The sequence below is a fragment of the Saimiri boliviensis genome, chromosome 12 (assembly GCF_048565385.1).
Source record: "Saimiri boliviensis isolate mSaiBol1 chromosome 12, mSaiBol1.pri, whole genome shotgun sequence".
NCBI lineage: Eukaryota > Metazoa > Chordata > Mammalia > Primates > Cebidae > Saimiri > Saimiri boliviensis.
The window spans coordinates 7261216-7285867 of record NC_133460.1 but is presented as its reverse complement, the minus strand read 5'-3'; the positions used below and the strand labels follow the sequence as shown (position 1 = coordinate 7285867).

The window sequence follows — 24652 nt, the reverse complement described above, 5'->3', positions numbered from 1 at the left end:
CTTTAAGCAACACAAAATCTCCGTGTGTTAAATAATTAAGTACATTAAAATGGGCCATAGGGTTGGGTCTTCGGGGTTGGGGGTTGTCACTTGAGCCTCTGCATCCAGCTGCTGGGATGTGGTAGGCTCAGGCATTGCCAGCTTCCTCCTGTCACTTCCACAGCTGGCCACCACTGCACTTTACTTCACATACTCAGCCCTCGAGGAGGAAATGGAACGCAACAAGGACCACCCAGCCTTTGCCCCCTTGTACTTCCCCATGGAGCTGCACCGGAAGGAGGCGCTGACCAAGGACATGGGGTATTTCTTTGGTGAAAACTGGGAGGAGCAGGTGCAGTGCTCCGAGGCTGCCCAAAAGTACGTGGAGCGGATCCACTACATAGGGCAGAACGAGCCAGAGCTACTGGTGGCCCATGCGTACACCCGCTACATGGGGGACCTCTCGGGGGGCCAGGTGCTGAAGAAGGTGGCCCAGCGTGCACTGAAACTCCCCAGCACAGGGGAAGGGACCCAGTTCTACCTGTTTGAGAATGTGGACAATGCACAGCAGTTCAAGCAGCTCTACCGGGCCAGGATGAATGCCCTGGACCTGAACATGAAGACCAAAGAGAAGATCGTGGAGGAGGCCAACAAGGCCTTTGAGTACAACATGGAGGTACTATTGGGGCTGCCAGATGCCAGGGCTGAAGAGGGAACCTTTGACAGTGGTAGAAGATCCAGAGTGGCCTTGGAGGGTACATGTGGCATTAGGACAGATGATCTGCAGGGTGCCAAGAGGAAGGTGGCCACCAGAGTTCATGGGCCCAGTGGGGGGTTCCCAGCATGGAGGCCTGGTTTGGTAGATGCCAGTGGGTAATGTTTTGGGAAGGGTGAGTCCTCCAGCACGTGGAGGAGTCTAGGAGAATGGAGCTGGCTCCCTTCCTCATTGCAGGATACTGGTCTTGAAGAATGGATAATTTTCTTTTTAGTAAGCTTTGCTCTGAAAAGCCCTGCTTGGTAAGTTCAGAGACAGCCAGTGTCACCAAGGAGAGTAAGCTCTATTTACAAGTAGCCTTTCGACGAGGCTAAGACTGGGGAGACTTACTCTGTCCCCAGATCCTGTCAGCTTCCAGTGAGGCCTTCCAGGGCCACTCAGGATGGGTCTTCCCTGCCACAGCATTAGTCTCCCACTTTCCAGTTCTTCTGTTGCTTCCTGCTAAAAAATAACCAGCAGCTAGAAATGGGACATACTCACGCCCTCATCTATCTGTGCTGTGGTAGTTTCAGTGGCTTGAGCCACCTCAGAGAAGGCAAGGCATGGTTGCATGTCTGGTCACTTCCTAGGGGAGACCCAATAGTTGGTAGCCTTCTTCTTGGGGTACCAGCATCCACACTTCCCAAGAGCTCATGCTAGGGAGGAGCATCAGGCAGTGTAGCTGCTGCCCACTAGGGCTGCTAGCTGTGTAGTTGGCACTCCTAAACAAGCTCACCTGCTCCAGCTCACTCTTATCAGGAGGGAGTCCTCTAAAAGCAGAGTGTGGCTGGGCGCAGTGGCTCATGACTGTAATGCCAGCACTTTGGAAGGCTGAGGCACAGGGATTACTTAACCCCAGGAATTGAAGACCAGCCTGGGCAACAAGGTGAGACACCATCTCCATTAAAAGATTTAAAATTAGCCAGGTATGGTGCTATACACAGGTAGTCCCAGTTACTTGGGAGGCTAAGGTGGGAGGAGCACTTGAGCCTAGGAATTTGAGGCTATAGTGAGTTAGCCATATTCAGAGCACTGCACTCCAGCCTGGGCAACAGAGACTTCATCTCAAAATATATTAAACAAAAAAAAGTGTGGGCAGCCCAAAGATGGCTCAGTTGGTCCTCTGCTTCTGCAGATATTCAACGAACTGGACCAGGCCCGCTCCATGCTGGCCACAGAGACCTTGAAGGATGGGTTCCCTGTACACGATGGGAAAGGAGACATGCGTAAATGCCCCTTCTACGCTGCTGAACAAGACAAAGGTAGGTCTGCGTGTCCTAAGCTCCCCTTCTGGGGCATGTGTAGCAGCAGACTCCACTGATGCCATGTCTTTTATTGGTGCTGCCATACAGGTGCCCTTGAGGCCACCAGCTGTCCCTTCCGAACAGCCATGGCTGTCCTGAGGAAGCCCAGCCTCCAGTTCATCCTGGCCACTGGTGTGGCCCTGGCTGCTGGATTCTTGGCCTGGTATTACATGTGAAGGACCCATCCTGCCACACCGGTACCCTCCTCCCGACCAACCACTGGCCTACCCCTTTTTTTTACCCTTGACTAAACTACCACCTCAGGTCACTTTTTAAAAAATGCTGGGTTTGAGAAAGCAGGCAACCAATAAAAGCCAGATGCTAGAGACTCTGCCTGACAGCATTCTCTCTATGGTCCATTCTGCACTGGGCACAGGCTGTCACTGTGGGAGCAGCTGGCACAGTGCAGCAGGCCTAGCCCCCTGACCCAGCTCTACTGCAGTCTTCCATACCTCTGGGCCGTAGGCTGCTTCTGGTAGTTCGTATTTTTGCAGTATATGGATGACTATCTCCCCCTGCTGGAGTTGAGCAGCTGGTAAGCCCAGGCTGTGGGAAAGGGCCCTTGCTGGATGCTACTGTTCAACTTCTGGGCCTCTCCTCGACCCTGGGGGTGAGGGTGGGTGTGGGTGGAAGCCTCAGAGGCCTTGGGAGCTTATCCTTCTTACCTGGAATCCCTCTAGCCCCTTGGGTGAGGTCTTCTCAGCCCCAGCTTGTCTCTTCCTCTGCCCTGTGTAAAGGCTCCAGCACTCAATAAAGTAGGCTCTGCAAACTGCCTCTTTCCCTCCCTCCTGGCAAAGGATGGGTCAAGCCACCTCCCCATAGGAGAGTCCCTCAGAAGCAAGAGCATGTTATGTCTTTGTGGGGAGTGGACATCCTCCATGATGGCCCCCAGCAGCCACCTCCCGCCCTTGGTCTACTCTCCAGCACCCCTCATCTCCAAAGCAAAGTCAATCTGACCATCCTGCAAAGATCTTTAAAGTGTATCCAGCACTGTGATTTTTTAGCTCAGAAATACTTTGGAGGTTCCTACTTAAAAGGTTTAAAATATTACATAAGGGTTTTTAAAAAGCATATATTTGTATTTAAACAATTCATTGTCTAAAAAGAAACATGAACTTAAATACTTTTATTAATAGAATCTACTATCTGTAAAAGTTTTATTTCAAAAAGGATTAAAAGGTAGGGAAACTCTTAAAACTACTGATCAAGCCTGCCACCTTCATAATTCAGATGAGTTAGTGCAGAGACGGCCAGGGCCAGAGCTGGCTCAGAACCTGGCTGTGCAGACTGTGCCGTTAGTCTTCAGCCTATCAGCCTCTGCCCAGTCTGTCTTAAGAGTGCGCCTGCGCAGGGCTGGATGCTGCTGCTGCACTCAAGCCTGCAGGTAGGAAGGCTCCAGCTTGCAGATCCCATGTGTGGATGCTGTGGTGTGTAGATGGTTGAAATCAGCATCAGAGGAAGGAAGGCGACCTTACAGCCACTGCCAAGGCCAACATGTGCCCTGGCCCAGTCACAGCTGGAATTCCTAGGGCTGGTTTATATCTGACTCTAATCTGATTTAATTAGGTCCTTACATGTTGGTGGTGTCCTGGGCAGTTGGCATGGCATCAGCACTAAGGATATGAGATTCTGAGGACTCAGCCTCCCGCCCTGCCGTTAGACTGACTACAGTCCCACCCTCTTTCCCTCAAAAAAGAAGGAAGCCAGGCAAGAGAGCAGAGGCCCAGGGCGGGAGAGTGAAAGGGCCAATTTAATGAGGAACTACAAACTGAGACTGGGCCACGATTCACAGTGACAGGAGGCCATGCAGTGGCAGTGCGAGACCAGGAAGGACAGTGGCAGGATACAGCGGTCCAGATGAGCAAGTTCACAAACAAACCATTCGGGAAATAAAGACAGGGCAGGGCTGGTGTCCACCCAGGCAGTTCTACCTTCCTTACCCCCAGCCCAATGTGCCTGCAGGAGCAAGTGTGAGCAGGCACAGCAACAGACTGTCAGCTGGGGCGAGGGGCCTGCGCTTATTAGGAAGAAAACTCATGGAGAGGGCTCTTCACATCCAAGTGCACCCACAAGGGGGAGCCTCTGTCATCTCTTGTCCCAGCTGGGACACACCAGCCACTGGGCAGAAATCACATCCACACGCAGTGAGGACACAGGGCAGACAGGAAGGGGCTAGGCTCAGGGGCTCCTTCCGGCCCCAGCATACAGGGTTCACAGAAGCATGGCCAAAAAGGGGGTCTGCACACTGACTCAAAGGGACAAGTTCTTTTTTTAGCTACCAGGGTCTGATCACTCACCCAGGTACAGTGTCCTCTTTATCTGACACCAGGCAGCTCTTGGGCACTGGGACAGGGTATTAGACATCCTAGGTTTCTATACCTGAGAGTTCTGAGGGCCAGAGTTGGCAGTCTTTACTTCTGACCACCATGCCCCACCTCTAGCACCCCAGAGGTGCAAAGTACCCAGAAACAAACCCAGGCTTTGTGACCCTGTCCTACCTGGGTCCACCTGACTCCACACAACTTACCCATTCTCGGCCCAGCAGGTCAGAAACAACCGTGGCTATAGGCCTAGGCAACTAACTGGTCACTGCTCTAGCTGCTTTTGGTCCCAGGGAGAAACAGTCTGGACTGAACCTGTACCTTGTTTAGAAATGGAGGAATGAGGACCCCAGCAGGAGACCCCTCCCAGCTTATCTTCCTGATCACACACACCAAGCAGACCAATACCACCACAAGCCCAGTGCTAGCCCCCTGCCATCCACTGACCCTTGGCCTTAAATCCCAACAGAATTTTTGCCAGAAGAGTCAGCTGCTCAGGGTAGGGCAAGGTGAAGAGGACAGGACTTCTAGGGGATGGTGGTACGGCTCCCAGCCCCAAGTGGGAGCGGGAAAGTGACCACCAGGTGCAGGGAGCAAAGCACAGGGGGCCAGACTGACAGGCGGGGGAGTCCTGAGTCCCAGCTCCGTTAGCACAGGCGCTTGTACGTGTAGATGTAGGCTTTGCAGCTGGGGCACGTGTGCGTCACATCCTTGAAGTCATTGATGAGGCAGGGGATCAGGCAACAGCCCAGATCACATCTGAATCAGAGACAGGGAAAAACAGGCTGAGGACTGCTGTGGAGGAGGCAGAGGCAGCCAGTTGACCCTGGTGCAGCTCCCACCCTACCAGTGCCCATACCACCTACCCCATGAAGCAACAGAAGAAACCCAGCACGAAGTTCATCAAGCCGATCTCATAGGAGATCTTGGTGGTGATGGCCTGCTGGCAGTGGGGACACACCGTCTGCACGGGCGCGCCCTCGAAGATCTCTCCCTGTAGCACTGTCACCGTGGTGGCAGCTCCTGAAGGGACCAGGACTGTGGCTGTGTGGCCCCCAGGGCCAGGGTAGGGCCCTGGTGTGTAGGGCCCTGGGGGGTAGTAGCCCATGGGTGGATGGGTGCCTGGAGGAGGGTAGAAACCTGGAATGGCAAAGAAGATGGAACGGAGAGGTCACTGGCCTGCCACCTGCCCTAGACAAAGAGATTGGGGCAAAGCCCTACAGTCCACAGTGCCCAGGGTGCAAGGTTAGGCCTCAAACTTCCTACTGCCCACCTATTGGGCCAGTGAGAGGCCTTGCAGCTGGGGCCCTAAGTCAAGTGGGGCCATTCTCCCAGCCCTTCCGGTTCCCCACCCCTTGGGGGTCCTGACAGATATGGCAGAGAACCAGGCACATGGCCAGGTACCGCTGCTCCTGGGTGTCTCTGGCATGCAGGGACAGGGCATTCAGCCTCAAGCCCATGACCAAGGGAGGTAAAGCCTAGTGGGTCACACGCCCCTCTCCTGCACACAGGGCATCCCTCCCTACCTGTGTCAGGTCCTGGTGTGCCAAGGACCAGCCCTGCCTAAGCAGCCTAAGTAAGAGCAGTCCCACCTTCCCATACCTACAATCCCTCTCTACACACAGCCTGAGCTCCAGGCCAGAGTGGGTTGGGCGTGTTGGAGTCCCTGCCCTATAGCAGATGCTCACCTGTACTGAGGACAGCCAGTGCAGCCCAGACGGCAGCCAGGAGCTCCCTATGCTCCCCTCAGATCCCTTCCCTACTTACCTGGAGGCATGTAGGCGCCATCTGCACTCATGTGTGGGGGGATGAAGCCAGGCTGGGGCATTGGGTGACCTGGCGGCTCATAGGGTGGGGGGCCAATGTCCGCAGGCGGCAGTGGCATGCCTGGAGGGGGCTGCATCACAGCTGGGGAGGAACGGCCTGGACAGAGAGAAGCAGAAAGAAGGAGACAGCTGTAGTCTCTGCATGATGAGTTGGACCAGAGACCACTGCTTTGGGACACAGATGGGGCCCAGGATGACCCTGGAAGAGGCATCACCACTTAGAGAGTCCCAACCACGACATGGGGGCAGGGGGCTGCAACAGGGAGACTCAGGAGCGGTGACCCCCTACCTGGGGTGGGCGGGGCTCCACTTTTCTCCTCCAGAAGTGGGGCTGTGGGGCCCCCAGGATAAGGAGGGGGCGGCTCGTTGGACATCTTCACTGCTTCTCCTGGACATGAAGGGAAATCCCAGACATGAACTAAGCTCCCAGCCAGGCTCCTTCCCCCTTTAGCCCTAGGGGTGGCCGAGGGATGCTGGACAAGGCATATGACCATCCTCAGAAGGGGCTGCCTCCAGGAACCAGGGATCCCCCACCTTCCCCAGGGCCACCTAGCCCAGAGCCACCATCCTCACCTCTCAGCGGTCACCTGCTGGAGGGCAAAGACAGAACCAGGAAACAGGGCCTAGCGAGGTAAGGTCCACCAGGGAGCCTAACTCAACCCTTGCCGCACAAACAGCAGTTTGGCACCGAGTCCTCCCCTCCCCAAATGTTTAGGGGGCACTAAGGCAGCCAGGGAGAAGACACTGGACTGATCTCTGCCAGTGGGCTGCGAAGGGATTCTGGGGGACTTCTTACCTCAAATCCCTGCTACTCAGAGAAGAGAGGCAGGTGAGACTCCAGCTGCTGGCCTGGACAGACAGGGAACAGGCAGTGCTCTAGGAGCTGTTTCAGGGGAAGGAAAGGCAGGGCCCTCAGCAGGAAGCAGAGCCTGCTGAGCCAGGGCTGGGCCCAGGGACCTGGGCACACCATGCAGTACCACCCCTCCCCACACGTTGAGCTTCTCCCTGGCTGCCACCCCACGCCATCCACATACCCGACCACCAGCCCTGTCACAAGTCTGCTTCTTCCCTCACCCAAGACTGTTGTCATCCAAGGGCCACAGCTGGGCCCTCTGCATCCCCTCCCACCAGGCCTGAGGTCCCATGCATGAGGACTGCCAGGCAAGCTGTGCTCTGGCCTGTGCCCTTCTGGTTTGTTTGTTTGTGGGGTGGTGGGAAGGAAGAGTCAAGTGAAACCTTTTCCCTCATTTCTATCACCAAACTCCCTGAGCACAGTTCGGAAAGCTGGGAAGCTTTTGCTTTTACTTAGCATCGTAAAGGACTTTCGAAGTGGAGTTCAGTTACCTTTGCTGAAAGTAATAAAATGAGATGAATCAATTTCAAGGGAACAAAAGGATACAGGGAAAGGAGCGCTTCCCAGAGAGCCCGGCACCCATAGGGGATGGAGGGCACATAAGTTTGAATATGAAGTTTAACAAATCAGGAACAGGGCCAGAGGAACCAAGTCCAAGCTCTCGGGTTCGACTATAAAGTAACATGGCAGTTTGAAAAACTAAAAGACAGGTATCAAAAAGCTCTTAGAAGGAAATGCAGGAATCAAGCTATTTATGACCTTTGATTAGGCAGTGGTTTCTTAGATATAACACCAAAAGCAAACCAACAAAAGAAAGAAAACTTAAACTGGATGTCATCAGAATGAAAAATTGCTGTGCTTCCAAGGACACCATCACATTTTATAATTCATATATCTGGCAAAGGACTTACATTAAGAACATAAAAAGAACTCTTTCAACTCAACAGAAAGACAACTTAATTTTTAAAATGGGCAAAGGATTTGAACAAAGACTTCTCAAAAGAAAAATGGCCAGAAGCACATGAAAAAATACTAAGCGTCTTTTCATAAGGGAACTGAAAACCAAAACCACAAGGAGGCTACTTCCTATCTACCAGGAAGACTAAAATTTAAAAAGACAGTACTAGGCATTATGTAGAGAAACTGGAACCTCAATACACTGCTGGTGGTGGATAGCCCCTGCCAACCTTTTGAGGAACTGCCAGCCTCTGTTCCCCTTTTGAGGAACAATCTTACAGTTCCTCAAAAGGTTAAACCTAGAGTTACCAGATGACCCAGCAATTCCACCACTACTTATCTACCCAAAAGAAACAAAAGCCTATGTCTACACAGACACTTGTACACAAATGTTCACAGCAGCATGACTGTAATAGCCAAAAAATGGAAACAACCCAAATGTCCGTCAACCAAGAGTGGATAAACAAAACTGTGGGCTTGCCACACAATGGAAGACTACTCAGGTATAAAAAGGAAGCAATGATACAGCACGAACCCTGAAAACATGCTTGGTGAGAGAAGCCAGACACAAAAGGCCACAAACTGTATGATTTCACTTACATGAAATGTCCCCAGTAGGCAAACCCAGAGACAGAAAGTGTATTAGTGGCTATTTAGGTCTGGGGGAGAGGGGGAAGTGGGGAACATGGAATCTCCTGGGGTAACAAAAATGCTCTGAAACTGACTGTGGCAATGGTTGAACAATTCTGTGAATACACTAAACATGACTGAATTGTATGCTTTAAATGGGTGAATTGCATGGTATATAAACTGTAAGATTAAAAAAAAAAGAAAATTAGTCCTACCGCCCTACTACAGCCCATCTCCACATGTCCCTAGTGGTCTGTATGCACAGGAACCTTTACTTTTTGGTTTGGTTCAAGGCTAGTCGTTTACTCCTGGCCTCAAACAATCCTCTTGCCTCAGCCTCCCCAAGTGTTGGGATTACAGGTGGGAGCCAACATGCCCAGCCCATACTTTTATATAGCTGCTGTCCTGACAGTTTTAAATCCTTTTAATGCTGTATCACACATACTCCATCTTACAAGACTCCATGACCAGCAATACTAATATTCCATAAAATGGGCCTATTTGACCAACCCCTGCTAAGGCATTTAGGCAGGCTTCTATTTGCTGCTTTCATGAAATACAGGGAACACCCCTGGCCACTGCTCTTTCCCTTTCTTGGATTATTTCCTCAGGCTAAACTTGTCAGAGTGAGGTGACGGCTCAAAGGACATGAGCATTTTATGCCTTTTTGAAAGGATGCCAATTTATAGTGACAGTTATTAATTGTAATATTAAAATATCACTTGGTTATTTTTATATGCATTTGACAATCAAGAGATAGGACATCTTCCCAAGTGTTCAGAAATTACACACCCACTCTTCTGAGTTGCCTTACTATCCACAGAAGACATGGAGGCCCGGAAAAGGAGGGGCAGGGCATAAGTCTAGGAGTGACTCTCCCACCCTCCTGCCTGCAGAGTGAATTCCAATAGCACAGGGTTAAGAACAGGGAGCAGTGGCCAGGTGCAGCCAGCCCATGCCTGTATTCTCAGTACTTTGGGAAACTGAAGCTGGAAGAAGGGTCGAGGCCAGGAGTTTGAAACCAGCCTGGTCAACATGGCAACACTCTGTCTCTACAAAAACAAAAAAACTTAATTAGGCAAGATACTGCATGCCTGTAATCCCAGCTACTGAGGAGGCTAAGGCAGGAGGATCAACTGAGCCCAAGATTCAGAGGCTAGTGAGGCAGCAGTGCCTCTTGGAGGTGGTCCTGAGGGCCCTTGCCCAGGCAGCTACTAGTCTGCCAGGTGTCCCCCTGCAGGGGAGAAGGCAGCCTCTCATGGGGCTTTACTTGAGTCTGGAAAACTGTTCCAATATGCGGAGTTGAAGTAGGTGCCAGCCCCTGCTACAAACTCGCAGATTCCCAGAAAATGCTCTAACATGCCTCTAGATGGCACCACTGTTCACCAAGCATCAGATCCCACAAGTTGAGAGCCCGTCACTGGTCTGCAGTGGTCTTGCTCACCAGGGAATGGGCCAGGCTCTGGAATGCTCTGATTAGACTGGGAAAATAAGTTGCACTATGCTTGGTGAGTCACTTAAGCACCTGCAGATTCCAGCCTGGGTCCCTTGCAGGGAACATGCATGCATGCGCATGTGCACATACCACATCTGTGACAATGGAGGTATTGCCTTTCTCTGGACCATCTTTTCATCAAAGTCAACAGATAATCCTAGTCTTCCAGAGTTCAAAATTCTATTTCTGGAATTGTACGTATAGCCTTGCCCATAACGATAGGGTGCAAGCCCGCAGGGCAAAAAGCCCTCCCTTGGTGTCCACCCAACCTGGGTAAACAGGATGCAGGCCACAGGAAGGGTTTAAACCTACACAGGGCTGCCTTGCAGACTCCACCTTCTCTTTGCTTTCCAGCTCGCTGGCCACACTAGACTCCACCTTCTCTTTGCCCGCTTGCCTGGGGCCACAGGGCCCTGTTGCTCCTCCGTGTCTTCCTCACCCAGAGCTGTGCCTGCCACTCACTGCTCCCTCTCACCCCTCCATATCCACATGCATCCTCCTGCTGCCTTCCTGAACCCCAGCAGAGACTGCAGGGTAGATCCTTCTCTACCAAGGAAGAGTATCTGAAGAACAGCTCATGAAGATTTCCTGTATTCAGACACCCATTCTCCCAGTGCCTTCCAATATAAAATCAAATATGCTGGCGAGGTGTAGTGGCTCACACCTGTAATCCCAGCACTGGGAGGCTGAGGTGGGTGGATCACAAGGTCAGGAGTTGGAAACCAGCCTAGCCAATATGGTGAAACCCCACCTCTACTAAAACTACAAAAATTAGCCAGGTGTACTGGCGGGCACCTGTAATTCCAGCTACTGAGGAGGCTGAAGCAGGAGAATTGCTTCAACCTGGGACGCATAGGTTGTACTGAGCCAAGATTACGTCACTGCACTCCAGCCTGGACAACAGAGTGAGATTCTATCTCAAAAATAAATAAATGTCCATTCCCACAAAACCATGTTCTATAGCGAGTTAATAAAAACAAGAATAGAATCTTTCAATCACACTATCAAAAGCAAAACAGTTTTCCAATGAAAATGAGCACTGTTCAAATTAAGCTACAAAATGCAAAATGTCTCATCTGAAAATGCAGCCCCAGCATCTCTTGCTGTGGGAAGGTGCTGGTCAGGGAAGGGGCTGGGAGACCTGGTGATCTGCTCAGTTCCCAACAGAGGAGGGAGACTTGGGGGTCTGGAGAACCCACTGAAGTCAACTTCCAGCCATTAGAAATCCAAGAAAGCCTTCTTGGCCTTCTTTTTAAATCTTGGGTTTATAAACTGCAAACAAATTAGGTGCCTGTTCGAAAATCTTTACAAGTCAATCATAGACTTAACAGTAAGTTGCTCGTCTGGGGGACCAGAGGCCTCTGCATTCCATCCCTCCACACCTTCTGGGTTCTGTGGCTTATGAAGGTATAGAGAAAAAAAACCTGTTTCTCCTCTGCTTTCACACCTTAACAGTCAACAGAGACTTCTGTGGCCAAACGTGGAGTTTCTCCCCACTAACAAGCAATGAGTCAATTCTGCAGCGGATACCAGCTGGACGTTTTCTAGTCGCATTCAAGTCTGATGCTACTGCATCAGATCCCACCACAGGTTGAGGGCTCAGTCCCAAGACTGTCCCCCACTTGTGATGTCAAGTGAAATTCCCAGCTTGCAACCTATGCTTCTGACAGACTGGCTATAGATCATTATCTTGGGAATGGATTCCTTATAAGAGGATTAGTCAGTCTTCTGTGGGTGCATTTCCCTGCTGCCCTTCCACCATGGGATGACAGCAAGAAAGCCCTTGCCAGATGCTGGCAGTGCCTTGATCCTGGACTTTCTAGCCACCACAGTTTGGTTGGATCCGTCCACTGGCAACAGGGCTTAATGGGCGGTATTTGGGTCATGGGAGGTGAATTCCTCACGAATGCCCTCCCTAGGGTGAGGGAAGAGAGACTTCACACTCTTGTTAGTCCCTCCACCTCAGCTGGTTGTTAGAAAGAGCCCAGCGCCTCCCCTCCCTTTCTCATTCCCTCTCTCACCATGTGATTTCTGCACACGGAGGCTCCCCTGTGCCTTCCGCCATGAATGGAAGTGGCCTGAGGCCCCCAACAGAGCAGATGTTGGCACGGTGCCATCCTGTAAAGCCTACAGAACCAGGAGCCAAAAAATCTCTTTATAAACTACTCCGCCTCAGATAATTTATAGCAACACAATGGACTAAGACACCAGCCTCCAGAACTGTAAGGAGATAAATCCCTGTTCTTTATAAATTGCCCAGTCTCAGGTATTCTGTTAGAGAAGCACAAGGGGCTAAGACTACATCAAGACTTGACAAGGGATAGTTTCTTAAAGGTTAGCTGCCAAAGGGAATTGGACTCCTTAATGATTTTTTTTCCCTAATCTGTTACATTAGAGGTCACTGGTGTACCTTGCATTTGGTATGGGTCTTTTACACATGCATGATTTCTTTTCTTTTTTTTTTTTTTGAGGCGGAATTTTGTTCTTGTTGCCCAGGTGGGAGTGTAGTGGCACGATCTCAGCTCACTGAAACATCCGCGTCTCAGGTTCAAGTGATTCTCCTGCCTGGTGTCCTGAGTAGCTGGGATTACAGGCGCGCTACCACGCCCAGCTAATTTTTGTATTTTTAGTAGAGATAGGATTTCTCCATGTTGGTCAGGACCTCAGGTGATTCGCCTGCCTCACCCTCCCAAAGTGCTGGGATTACAGGTGTGAGCCACTATGCCCAGCCAGACATGATTTCTTATCATGTGTGCGTCACCTGAAAATACTGGTTCTTGTAATGCAGATCTGACAATGTTGACACATCTCACTGAAAAACAAATATTTAAAAACTCACGTTGCTGGTATTGCCACCAATGTCATCATTAAAGTCTAAATATTGTTATGCCCATCATCATTTCAAAGCTTGAATTTCATCACTGGCAAAGCAGTAACAAATTTAGCAACAGCAACGTATGCAAAAATAAAAGGTTAGTTGTTTTCCTTGAAGTAGCAGGTTCACTTTGCTCATTTTTAAGAAACTGTACGCTAAATATCCAAATCTGAATAATCAGTTTGTGCCAGTTGTTCTTTAAGTGAAGATGGAATCCATGAAAAAGGCAACTAGTTCAGCCCACACCTCAAGCGAGTGCACGTGTGCTTTTCCTCACGACAGCATCAAACTCCATGTGACATACTTCATGTGTCCCTCACTTCATCAGATAGGATGTTAAAAAGATGTGGACTCGCCGGGCGCGGTGGCTCAAGCCTGTAATCCCAGCACTTTGGGAGGCCGAGGCGGGTGGATCACGAGGTCGAGAGATCGAGACCATCCTGGTCAACATGGTGAAACCCCGTCTCTACTAAAAATACAAAAAAAAAAATTAGCTGGGCATGGTGGCACGTGCCTGTAATCCCAGCTACTCAGGAGGCTGAGGCAGGAGAATTGCCTGAACCCAGGAGGCGGAGGTTGCGGTGAGCCGAGATCGCGCCATTGCACTCCAGCCTGGGTAACAAGAGCGAAACTCCGTCTCAAAAAAAAAAAAAAAAAAAAAAAAAAGATGTGGACTCATGGGTCAGGAGTTAATAAAGTTGACTTTTACTGCTTTTCTGACCTAACACTGGGGGGCATGTGTACAGTGTGTGTGGTGGTGAAGACTTAATTACAAGATCAGCATGCTCTCGTCTTGATCAGTGCAGACCCCACAGCTTCTTTCTCCACTGCTCCTGCATCATCGGCGCAAAAGCCATCACAACCAAAAAGGCACGGTAACAAATCATGGCTGTGTTATTATTAAAATAGTTCTGAGCCTCAGCTCCCCGAGTGGTCTCAGGAAGCCCCAAGGAGACTGCAGATCACATTTCAAGAACTGCTGTGCTAGAGGAACCCCCACTAGAAGTTAAGGGGGTCTGATACCAGCCAAGTATAGGGCTGGGACAGGGCTTCACAGCTAGGAAATCAAGAGTGGCCTGCGAATCTTGGAGTCGCTCCTAGGAAGTCCCTGAGTGTGTTGTTCTGGCAAGGCCCCACCGCACGGATGTGCTTGCCCCATGGAAGGCTTTAAATGAAGCAAGTAGTCAAGAACATGGGCTCTGGGCCGGGCATGGTGACTCAGGCCTGTAATCCTAGCACTCTCGGAGGCCAAGACAGGAGGATTGCTTGAGCCCAGTCGTTCAAAAGCAGCCTGGGCAACACGGTGAGACCATCATTATTACCAAAAATAAATAAATAAATAAATAAAAAGGGGCAGGGTCTGCATCAGATTAGTTCAAACCTAGATCATCACTTTTCAGCTGTGTGAGCTAAGCCTCAGTTTCTGTCTTTGTAAATAGAGATACTCATGCCTGCCTGAGGATGAGAACAAGGATGAAGACTGTGTGTGAAATGCCTGCAGCAGGAATGCTGGACCTAGCACACAAGAATGCCAATTAATGGAACCTGCTATTATTATGCTTCATTAGGCAACTTCCAACAGGGAGGAAAACAACAGGTATGGACACCTCTGCCATGGGGTGGCTTCTGATCCCCTACAATAAGGGATCCTGGCGCATGTTCACTAACATGACAAAGGGACACCTCTACAGGATTCTGGAGGGACGTGCAATCAAAACCCTGCCCTAAGAGCTCAGCTCAGCAGCGTTTCTTCACAGCACAGCTCAGCTGGACCACCTGCTCCATGGGAACCCCAGACAATCCTTTGGGAAGACAGAGACACTAGCAGTTCTCCAAGGGCCACCTCTCCAGGCAGGCTGCATGAAATGCCAGGGACCTGCAAGGGAGCACTCAAGGTTGGCAATGCCCCTGGAAGGGGGCTCCACCCATAGACCCTGGTGGCAGGGGCTCTGCAGCAGCTGCTGCCCAGCCACATTTCTCAGGGCTGGGCTGGCTTTGTGCTGCCTCCCCAGGAGGTGCTTACCCACACAGCAGCCATGGCACCAAGATGCCAGCTGGCCTCAGAGGGGCTCCTCTGTTCCCAGGAGGCAGATCCCAGGCACCCATCCAGGAACAGGGCTTTCTGCTTGGCTGGGAAAACTGAAAGGCCGCTTTCTGCCTCGCCTGAAGTTTCCATCTGATGAACAAATGAGGCGCCCACTGCTCCATGAGGAGCAGAGCCGAGGTAAAAGACAAATACTCTCTGTGCCCCTTGGGTCTGAAGAGAGAATGGCAAGGCCCAAACCAGGTCTAGGGGAAGAAGCCAAAGCAAGAAGCGAGCTGGAAGCAAGCAGGAGCTGATGTGGACCTCAGGGAAGACGCTTTCAGTCCAGGAAGCAGCACCCAGCAGGGACAGGGCAGTGGGGAAAGGAGAGCAGAGTCCCCGTCAAGGGTGCAGGCCCAAAGGGGACTCTTCCATGGAGGCTTGGCCCACGCTAGGCCTTTCCATCCTGTGACATCTCCATCCAACACACAGCCAGATTAGTTCACACCCACCTTGGAGGGCGGTGTGAGATTAAGTGGGGTGTGGATATAAAACTTCCTGAGGCTGGGCGTGGTGGCTCACACCTGTAATCCTAGCACTTTGTAAGGCTAAGGTGGGCGGATCACCTGAGGTCAGGAGTTTGACACCAGCCTGACCAACATGGAGAAACCCCACTTCTACTAAAAATACAATATTAGCCGGATGTGGTGGTATATGCCTGTAATCCCAGCTACTCAGGAGACTAAGGAAGGAGAATTGCTTGAACCTGGGAGGTGGAGGTTGCAGTGAGCTGAGATTGTGCCATTGCACTCCAGCCTGGGCAACAAGAACAAAACTCCATCTAAAAACAAAAACAAAAAAACTTCCTGAACTGCTATAACAGGCCATGCAGTGTGAGGGTTATTAGGAGGAGGGGTGTTACTTCCAAGGGATGGCCACTGACTCCCTGCACAGTACCATGCAGCTGTTCTGCCTGTTCTCCCAGGCACCCCAGGGCCAAGCAGAAGCAGTCTGTGAGATGACCATGTAACAGAGGCCCTGTGAGGGGAGGCTGGGGAATGGTGCTTCCTCCTGGATTTCCTTCTGATAGTTACTCAGCACATCCTCCGTGCCAGATACAGGCTGGGGATTAAAGACACATCCCTGGCTGGGTGCAGTGGTTCAGGCCTGTAATCCCAGCCCTTTGGGAGGTCAAGGTGGACAAATGACAAGGTCAAGAGATCGAGACCATCCTGGCCAACAGGGTGAAACCCTGTCCTACTAAAAATGCAAAAACTAACTGGGCATGGCAGCAGGTACCTGCAGTCCCAGCTACTTGGGAGGCTGAGGCAGGAGAATTGCTTGAACCAGGAGGCGGAGGTTGCAGTGAGCCAAGATCGCGCCACCACACTCCAGCCTGGCAACAGAGCTCATCTCAAGGAAAAAAAAAAAGACACGTCCTTGCCTTCCAGAAGCTCACAGTCAAGTGAGGGAGATGAGCATTAAATAATCACCGTCTCCACCAAAAACCCCAAACACAATTACATCTGTGACCAGTGGTGTGGAGAAAGCTTAGGGCACAGTAGACGGACAGCAAGATAGCCATTCTGGAACTCTTAACACTGTCTCTTCAAGCAAGCCTGGGAGGAGGTGACAGAACAGTTAATGAGACCAGCAGGGAAAGGGAGGGATGGGAACAGCAGAGGGTACAGTAAGTATACAAGACCTAAAGAAGGAGGGCTGTTCCCCTCAGGGTGGCCAGATGGCAGGCTGGGGCCCTCACAGTGACCCAGCCAGAGGTTGTTCCAGAGCTGAAATACCCCAGATGTCCCAGGACAAGGATGACAAGGCAGTGGGCAGTGTCCATGGCCTTCTCAGGCGTTAGGCTTCCCCAGGAGACCTCTGGCACCACTCAGCCTTGTTGCACTGTGGCACTTAGGAACAAAGACAGCAGCCTTCTTTGCTTACTGTGAATAGAATATTGGGACCCTGCCTCACCAATGATTGCCTGAAGCCCTGGACAAATTCCTCAACCTCTCTGAGCTTCAGTTTTCCCATGTGGAAAATGAGGTTCTTGGGAGGCTGAACTAAACCCCACATGTAAATGTCCAGGCTGTATGACTGCAGATGCCTTGCATGAATGACTATGCAGATAACATCACCCATACAGGGCTGTGCTGTGTTCCTCCACATCACACTGCAAAGGAAGAAGGCAGAATAACAAGATCTCGAGCAGCAATTTTCTGCCTAATGAACTATGGAGCGCAGACTGCCAGCTGCACCCAAATCCAGTCTCTCCCCCATTCTTGAATATGGAACTCCACTTTCACTCAGGGCAGCAGTCAGTCAGCCAAGACGGTCCTGAGCTTTCTTGCGGTGACAAAGCTCTGGCTGATATAGCTGTAGGCAGAAGTGTCCAGACCATGAGAAGGCACTCAAGGCAAGTTGACGCAGCCTTCATCCTTCCTGCCTTCCTCCCATCTGCCACCTTGAAGATGGATTCCATGGCTCCAGCAGCCGTGCTTGACCATGAGGGCCTTGGGATGGAGGCCAGTGCCTAGGGCAGCCATGGGATACCACATCAGCAACAAACTGGTCACCTCCCTTACCTTCCACCTGAGAAATAAAACTTGTTTTATTGGTTAATTATTGGTAAATTAATTTCAAGTCAAGTATTAACAAGGAAGAAAAACAAGTGTCATATACGGCACAGACAGGTGCAGTGGCTCACACCTGTAATTGCAGCACTGTGGAGGCCAAGGTGGGACAATTGCTAAGGCTAGGAGTTCAAGACCAGCCTGCACAACATAGCAAGATCCCGTCTCTACAAAAAAATAAAATTAGCCAGGTATGGTGATGGAACACCTGTGGTCCCAACTACTTAGGAGGTTGAGGTGGGAGGATTGCTCAAGCCCAGGGATTCTAGGCTACAATGAGCTATGTCACGCTAATGCACTCTACCCTGGGCGACAGAGTGACAGTGTATCCCACCTCCACCAACAAAATGTATCTGTATAGTTCCTTAGGCCTAAAGGAACACAAGTTCTCTTCAAGTGATCCATGATCAAAAGGATCATGGCTTTCTCTAGGTCACACAACACAGCCTCAGCCAGTGCAGAGGCCAAGGCATGGTGGGTACCCTCTGGCTGCAGGCTGGAGCAGATGCTTCCGTAGTTAAAACAGGTCCTAAGAGAAGTGAGCTGGTTACCTTGGAGCGAGGGCACATTATTCTGCAACCCCAGCGCTTGTTTCAGCATGACCACTGACTTGACGAGTTACAGAGAAGGATGATGGTGTGCAATGAATGTTAATAGAACATGCACTGTTTGGATGCAGGTGCCCAGCACAGAAACACAAAGGAGGTGCTCATAAGGGAGCCCCTGTTGTGAGACTGATCCTGGACCCCAAACCCTCTCCACTCCCCTCTTCACCAAGCCCTTCCCAAACCTGGGGCTAATCCAGCCACCCCAGTCCATGTGGGACCAGGCCAGGATTCCCTGTGGCCTTTCAGCCGCTGACTAGAGGGACCTTATTCCCAATGCTGGGTGAGGAGCAGGAAGGAGGAGGCCCTCCACAAAAGTCCACTCAGTTGCAGAGCAGCCTCTAGTGAGGCTGAGCCCTCCCAAGACTCAGGGAGGTTACCAGTATGTCCCCTTCTCTGGAACTGTTGTCCTCGGCTGCCAAGTTCCGGCACAGGCAGGACTGGGAAATCGTGAAAATGGCCCATTTTCCACTGTCCTGATGGAGGTAGGATGACAGAGACAGTCCCTCCCTGAGATAACATCACTGATAGCTCTGAACCATTTATTTATTTTTATACTTGAACATGGGAGTATCTGATGCCTTAGGAATTCTAAACAATTCAAAACGAGCTCAAGTCAAGTCACAAAAAGGACCACAAAACACATCTGGTTTCTGTGGGGAACGCTCCCGTGTGAGACCCCTAAAAGGCGTGAGTCTCACTATACGGTGAGTTTGATCCCAAACACAGTTTCCTACTGGAGGCAGTCGAGCTATCCGGAATATAGGAACTGAAAGATGATTGATCAGTTTCTAATATCAACCACAATATCTTTTGGGCCTAAAACTATGCGTTGCTGCTAGACCGAGTGACCCCCTACCAGCAACCAGTTCCTGCTTTTTAACCTTTTTTATGACTCTCTTTTAAGAATAAGTTTTAACCTTTTCTTTACTTACCTGACTGCCTAATGGTTTAACTGTTGCAAAGCAAATGCCACCATAAGGGATGGCTTTGATTCCTGACTCAGAGATTCCTGAATGGGGAAATTGAGTTAAGTTGAGTTAGGAGTAGACAAAGGAGAATCCGGTTAAAGGATATTCTGATGAGCAAAACCAAAAAACTTTTCACATCTCAGTTCTAAAACAAGATCAAACCGGAGATACCTGCAGCCAGGAGGAATAATGTCTGGATGCAAACAAGCTTTGTGATTACAGGAAATTCTATTACTTTTTACAACCACTGATTGTGTATCTGACTTTTCAATTGTATAGGCCATGTAAGGTATACATTTGCATTTCCTCTTGCAACCATTGTATATCTGATTTCTCTATTGTATAGGCCATGTGAGGCATACATTTACATTCCTCTTGCTATGACGTAAACCAGAGCCAAGAAAGTGTATTTATTCCTGGCATTTGAAAAATAAAATTTGCTGTTTAGGCACAGCCTATCAGCCCTCCAGACGCCTCGCTTTCTCTCTCTCTGTCTTTATTATTTTCTCAGGCGCACTCCCTCTTCCAGGTATTGGGACCCTCTTGCAGGTCGAGAGACCCCCGGGCAGACGTGCCTACCCGTCCGGACGGTCCACGACAGGTTTCCCCATCTGCCGGCTCTCCTCGCACCCAACCCTGTATGTTCCTCCTCGACAATGTTGTGTCTCAGCAGAGATAAAGACACCAGCCTGGCTGGGCCTGATGGCTAACGCCTGTAATTCCAATACTTTGGGAGGCTGAGGTGGGCGAATCACTTAAGGTCAGGAGTTCAAGACTAGCCTGATCAACATGGTAAAACTCGGTCTCTACTAAAATTACAAAAATTAGCCAGGCATGGTGGCAGGCACCTGTATTCCCAGCTACTTGGGAGGCCGAGGCAGGAAAATCGCTTGAACCCGAGAGGCAAAGGTTGCAGTGAGCCAACATCATGCCACTGCACTCTAGTGGGCAACAGTATGAGACTCCATCTCAAAAAAAAAAAAAAAAAATAGGCCGGGCACAGTGGCTCATGCTTGTAATCCCAGCACTTTGGGAGGCCGAGGCAGGTGAATCACAAGGTCAAGAGATTGAGACCATCCTGGTGAACACAGTGAAACTCCATCTCTACTAAAAATACAAAAATTAGCTGGGGGTGGTGGCATGCATCTGCAGTCCCAGTTATTTGGGAGGCGGAGGCAGAAGAATCACTTGAACCCAGGAGGCAGAGGCTGCAGTGAGCCAAGATCACGCCACTGCACTCCAGCCTGGCGACAGCAAGACTCTGTCAATAAATAAATAAATAAGACACCAGCCCAACCCCATAGCCCCAAACACCACTGTACCCTCCAACAGAAGCATGAGCCCTGTGTTACACGCAGAGCTGCAAGGGAAGAATCTTGCACCGAGTGGAGCACAGGCATCAGGTCCCATGGCCACTGCTCTGCCCTGCCACCTTACTCTCCAGTCTCAGATTTTTTTTCATCTGTGACATGGCAGCAGCAGCAGCCCCTTATCCAGTTGTGATGAGGCATGGTTGAGGCCATGGGTGAAGAGAACACCACTCAGGGCCTGCCACAAAGTATGCAGTAAGCACATGTCACTGCGCTTCATGGGGGCCAAGCTGAGCCTGAAAGAAGTAGTACACAAGAAAAAAGAAGACTTTGGGAGGCCGAGGTGGGTGGATCAACTGAGGTCAGGAGTTCAAGACCAGCCTGGCCATCATGGTGAAACCCTATCTTTTAAAAAATAATAAAATTAAAAAAAAAAAAAAGAAAAGAAAAAAGAAGACTGTTGCTCTGAAGCAGAAGCAAAATCAAAAGGCAGACAGGACTCAAAGAACAGTTCTAATCTCAAAAGTAGTAAGGCCTCTAGGAACTATGATGACGACAATTACTGTGCAGTTTACATCACGCTGAATTTTAGTCAAACCTCCTGGCAAACGACGCTCACTTGGTGACACACCATCATGGCACAGGGCCACAGCAGAGCGGATTGGTACAACTTTTCTGGACAGCTTTGCTACCTGGATACTCTTCTTTTTTTTTTTTTTTTTTTTTTTTTTGAGACGGAGTTTCGCTCTTGTTACCCAGGCTGGAGTGCAATGGCGCGATCTCGGCTCACCGCAACCTCCGCCTCCTGGGTTCAGGCAATTCTCCTGCCTCAGCCTCCTGAGTAGCTGGGATTACAGGCACGCGCCACCATGCCCAGCTAATTTTTTGTATTTTTAGTAGAGACGGGGTTTCACCATGTTGACCAGGTTGGTCTCTATCTCTCGACCTTGTGATCCACCCGCCTCGGCCTCCCAAAGTGCTGGGATTACAGGCTTGAGCCACCGCGTCCGGCCCCTGGATACTCTTCTTAACTCAATTTCATTTCAAGGTATTTGCCCTAGAGGTAAATGGATATGTGAACACAGATTCACAGGCAAAGACATTTATATGCACCACTGCCTTGATGTTCAAGAAAAGGGAACTAGTTAGATGCATGTAGTTATCTATATTAATGTAACTGTATTCAGCCCCTAAAAAATGATAGTTTTGTTTTTGTTTTTTGAGACGGAGTCTTGCTCTGTCACCCAGGCTAGACTGTGGTGGCATGGTCTTGGCTCACTGCAACTTCTGCCTCCCAGGTTCAAGCAATTCTCCTTTCTTAGCCTCCCAAGTAGCTGGGATTACAGGCGCCTGCCACCACGCCCGGCTAATTTTTGTATTTTTTGTAGAGACAGGGTTTCACCATGTTGGCCAGGTTGGTGTTGAACTCCTGAGCTCACGTGATCCGCCTACCTTGGTCTCCCAAATTGCTGGGATTATAGGCATGAGCCACTGTGCCGGGCCAATGATATAGATTTTTATTGACATAGATGGTTTTGATATAGCAGTGAGTGAAGAATATAAAAGCAGTATCACAGTGTGATTCTTCTTTAGATATATGTATTTGCACACATAACATATTTTTGTCTTTTTTTCCTTTTTGTGAAGAACGGGGTTTTGCCATATTGCCTAGGTGGGTCTTGAACTCCTGAGCTCAAGCTATACTCCTGCCTCTGCCTCTCTAAGAGCTGGGATTATAGGCATGAGCCACTGCACTCAGCCATACTACATATTAACAGTTTTTCTAGGCAATAAGCGTTTAGGGGATTTGTTTATATATAAGTGCACATGCAGGAACCTTCTATTGATGTAGAGTTTACTGTTTTTAATGGGGGACAGCACCTTTGCATAATTCCTTCCTCAAAATGTTTATTATAAGCCAGGCACAGCGGCTCTCGCCTGTAATCCCAGCTACTTGGGGAGCTGAAGAGGGAGGAACACTCGAGCCCAGGAGGTGGAGGCTGCAGTGAGCCATGATTGTACCACTGCACTCCAGCCTGGGCAACAGAGGGGAACCCTGTCTCAAAAAATAAAAATAAAAAAGCCAGCCATAGTGGCTCACACCTGTAATCCTAGCACTTTGGGAGGCTGAGGCAGACGGACCATCCAAGGTCAGGAGTCTGACCAACATGGTGAAACCCTGTCTCTACTAAAAATACAAAAATTAGCCACACATGGTGGTGCATGCCTGTAATCCAAGCTACTCAGGAGGCTGAGGAAGGAGAATCACTTGAACCTGGGAGGCAGAGGTTTTGCAATGAGCCGAGATCACACCAGTGCACTCCAGCCTGGTCAACAAGAGCAAAATTCTATCTCAAAAAAAAAAAAAAAAAAAAGGCCGGGTGCGGTGGCTCAAGCCTGTAATCCCAGAACTTTGGGAGGCCGAGGCGGGTGGATCACAAGGTCAAGAGATCGAGACCATCCTGGTCAACATGGTGAAACCCCGTCTCTACTAACAATACAAAAAATTAGCTGGGCATGGTGGCGCGTGCCTGTAATCCCAGCTACTCAGGAGGCTGAGGCAGGAGAATTGCCTGAACCCAGGAGGCGGAGGTTGCGGTGAGCCGAGATTGCGCCATTGCACTCCAGCCTGGGGAACAAGAGCGAAACTCCGTCTCAAAAAAAAAAAAAAAAAAAAAAGTATACCCCTCCTCAATCCAGAAACATGCCTCAGACTATTATCTAGTTTCACCTATAGAGAAAATGCTCTGCAGAGCAAACCAGAGGCCTAGACTGGTTAGTCTCTCCTAGGCCAGCTCTTTATGGCTTTTACATAGGTCTCTTATGAGTTTGGCCAAACGAGTCAGTTCTGCCAGATCACCTCCCAGTACTCCAGGTAAATTGAAAGTCTAGACCTGTAAAGTTGGAATGTAATGACCCCAAGGTCCTGCTAGCCTGGGAGACCCTGACAGGAAAGCCAGCAGGAGGTCACCTGACTGAGAAGGCTGGTGACAAAGGCCCCATTGGATGCATAACAAGAACAAGAGTGATAGAGCCCACGCTGGGAAACAGCCCCGGCCTCCCAACTCGTCCAGTGAGCTCCTCGGGACTCTGAGCTGCCTCCCAGGCAGAACGCTGCTCAAGAGCTTGTTCCTGCATGTTCTCCTGCTGGCACAGAAAATGAAGAAACCACAGATAGGAGGGGAAATGTGGAGCAAAAGGAAAAAAAACACAGCGCAACCACAAGTGAATAAATAAGTCATCTGCACCTGTCCCACAGGCAGAACTTGGTAACTACAAGGCTAATTTTAGAAACAGCATGAGCCTAAGGAACCATCACTTAAGCACTCAAAATGTAGCCCTTAAAAAAAAAAAAAATCTTTCCATCTGCCTGTACTGAGGAGACACAAAATGGATAGTCTTGGGTTGACTTTATTCAACCAGTTGTCTTTTGGGTGAGATCGAGACACACCATTCCAATCTACAGAAAAGCACCAGGCTGGTAAGTGCAGGCAAGCTACATGGCCACTCACGGCTGGCCACTCAGGTGGAAGAGTCTTAATTCAGACACAAATGTCTCCTGGCCCTCCTTAGCCAGGGAGCTGGGCTCTGCCCTCAACCAGGCCTTGCCTTAGTCTCCCTATTCGGTAGTTGGCAGTGGGGTGTAACCTCTAGGCTTTCTTCCTCCAAATCTGTCAGTCACCATACATACCTTTACACTCCAGCTTCCCCTCCAGCAATTTTCCCTCAGAACAGTAGAAGAGTGGCTCATCCCTGAGACATTTCAATCTCTCATGTTACAGGGCTTTCTTTCAATTATTACGAAGAAAGTTATGCTGGGTGAAGAAAGCGTTCTAGGAACTGAGAGTGGGAATCTAATTAGTGTTTTATACTGCATCAGATGCAACAGTATATGAATATGGAAATTTTTATTTTTTGAGATGGAGTCTCATTCTGTCACTCAGGCTGTAGTGAAGTGGTATGATCTCGGTTCACTGCCACCTGTCTCCCGGGTTCAGGTGATTCTCCTGCCTCAGACTACCAAGTAGCTGGGATTACAGGCGCCCACCACCACACCCAGTAGAGATGGGGTTTCGCTGTGTTGGCCAGGCTGGTCTCGAACTCATGACCTTG

The 24652-nt window shown here is 50.0% G+C and overlaps 2 protein-coding genes across 6 annotated transcripts in view; one reads left to right on the top strand and one right to left on the bottom strand.

Annotated features, from left to right (window-relative positions):
- The window catches only part of HMOX2 (heme oxygenase 2), a 55697-nt gene extending 38006 nt beyond the window's left edge, over positions 1-17691 (top strand). For 2 of the 3 annotated variants that reach the window (XM_003928478.4, XM_074381651.1), the window contains 3 exons: positions 164-655; positions 1869-1995; positions 2086-2806. In XM_003928478.4, the coding sequence (XP_003928527.1) occupies positions 164-655; positions 1869-1995; positions 2086-2213 (747 nt within the window). In that variant the 3' untranslated portion in view covers positions 2214-2806. Of the gene's footprint in view, positions 1-163; positions 656-1868; positions 1996-2085; positions 2807-14433 lie in introns of those variants that run through there. The other variant, XM_039477785.2, reaches the window with a different exon arrangement.
- The window catches only part of CDIP1 (cell death inducing p53 target 1), a 28659-nt gene continuing 7753 nt past the window's right edge, over positions 3747-24652 (bottom strand). Inside the window, exons 2-6 of one of the 3 annotated variants that reach the window (XM_003928481.4) lie at positions 6981-7067; positions 6474-6572; positions 6126-6281; positions 5225-5498; positions 3747-5117 (exon numbers count right to left, since the gene is read on the bottom strand). In XM_003928481.4, the coding sequence (XP_003928530.2) occupies positions 5006-5117; positions 5225-5498; positions 6126-6281; positions 6474-6558 (627 nt within the window). In that variant the 5' untranslated portion in view covers positions 6559-6572; positions 6981-7067 and the 3' untranslated portion in view covers positions 3747-5005. The other 2 variants (XM_003928480.4, XM_074381652.1) reach the window with 2 other exon arrangements.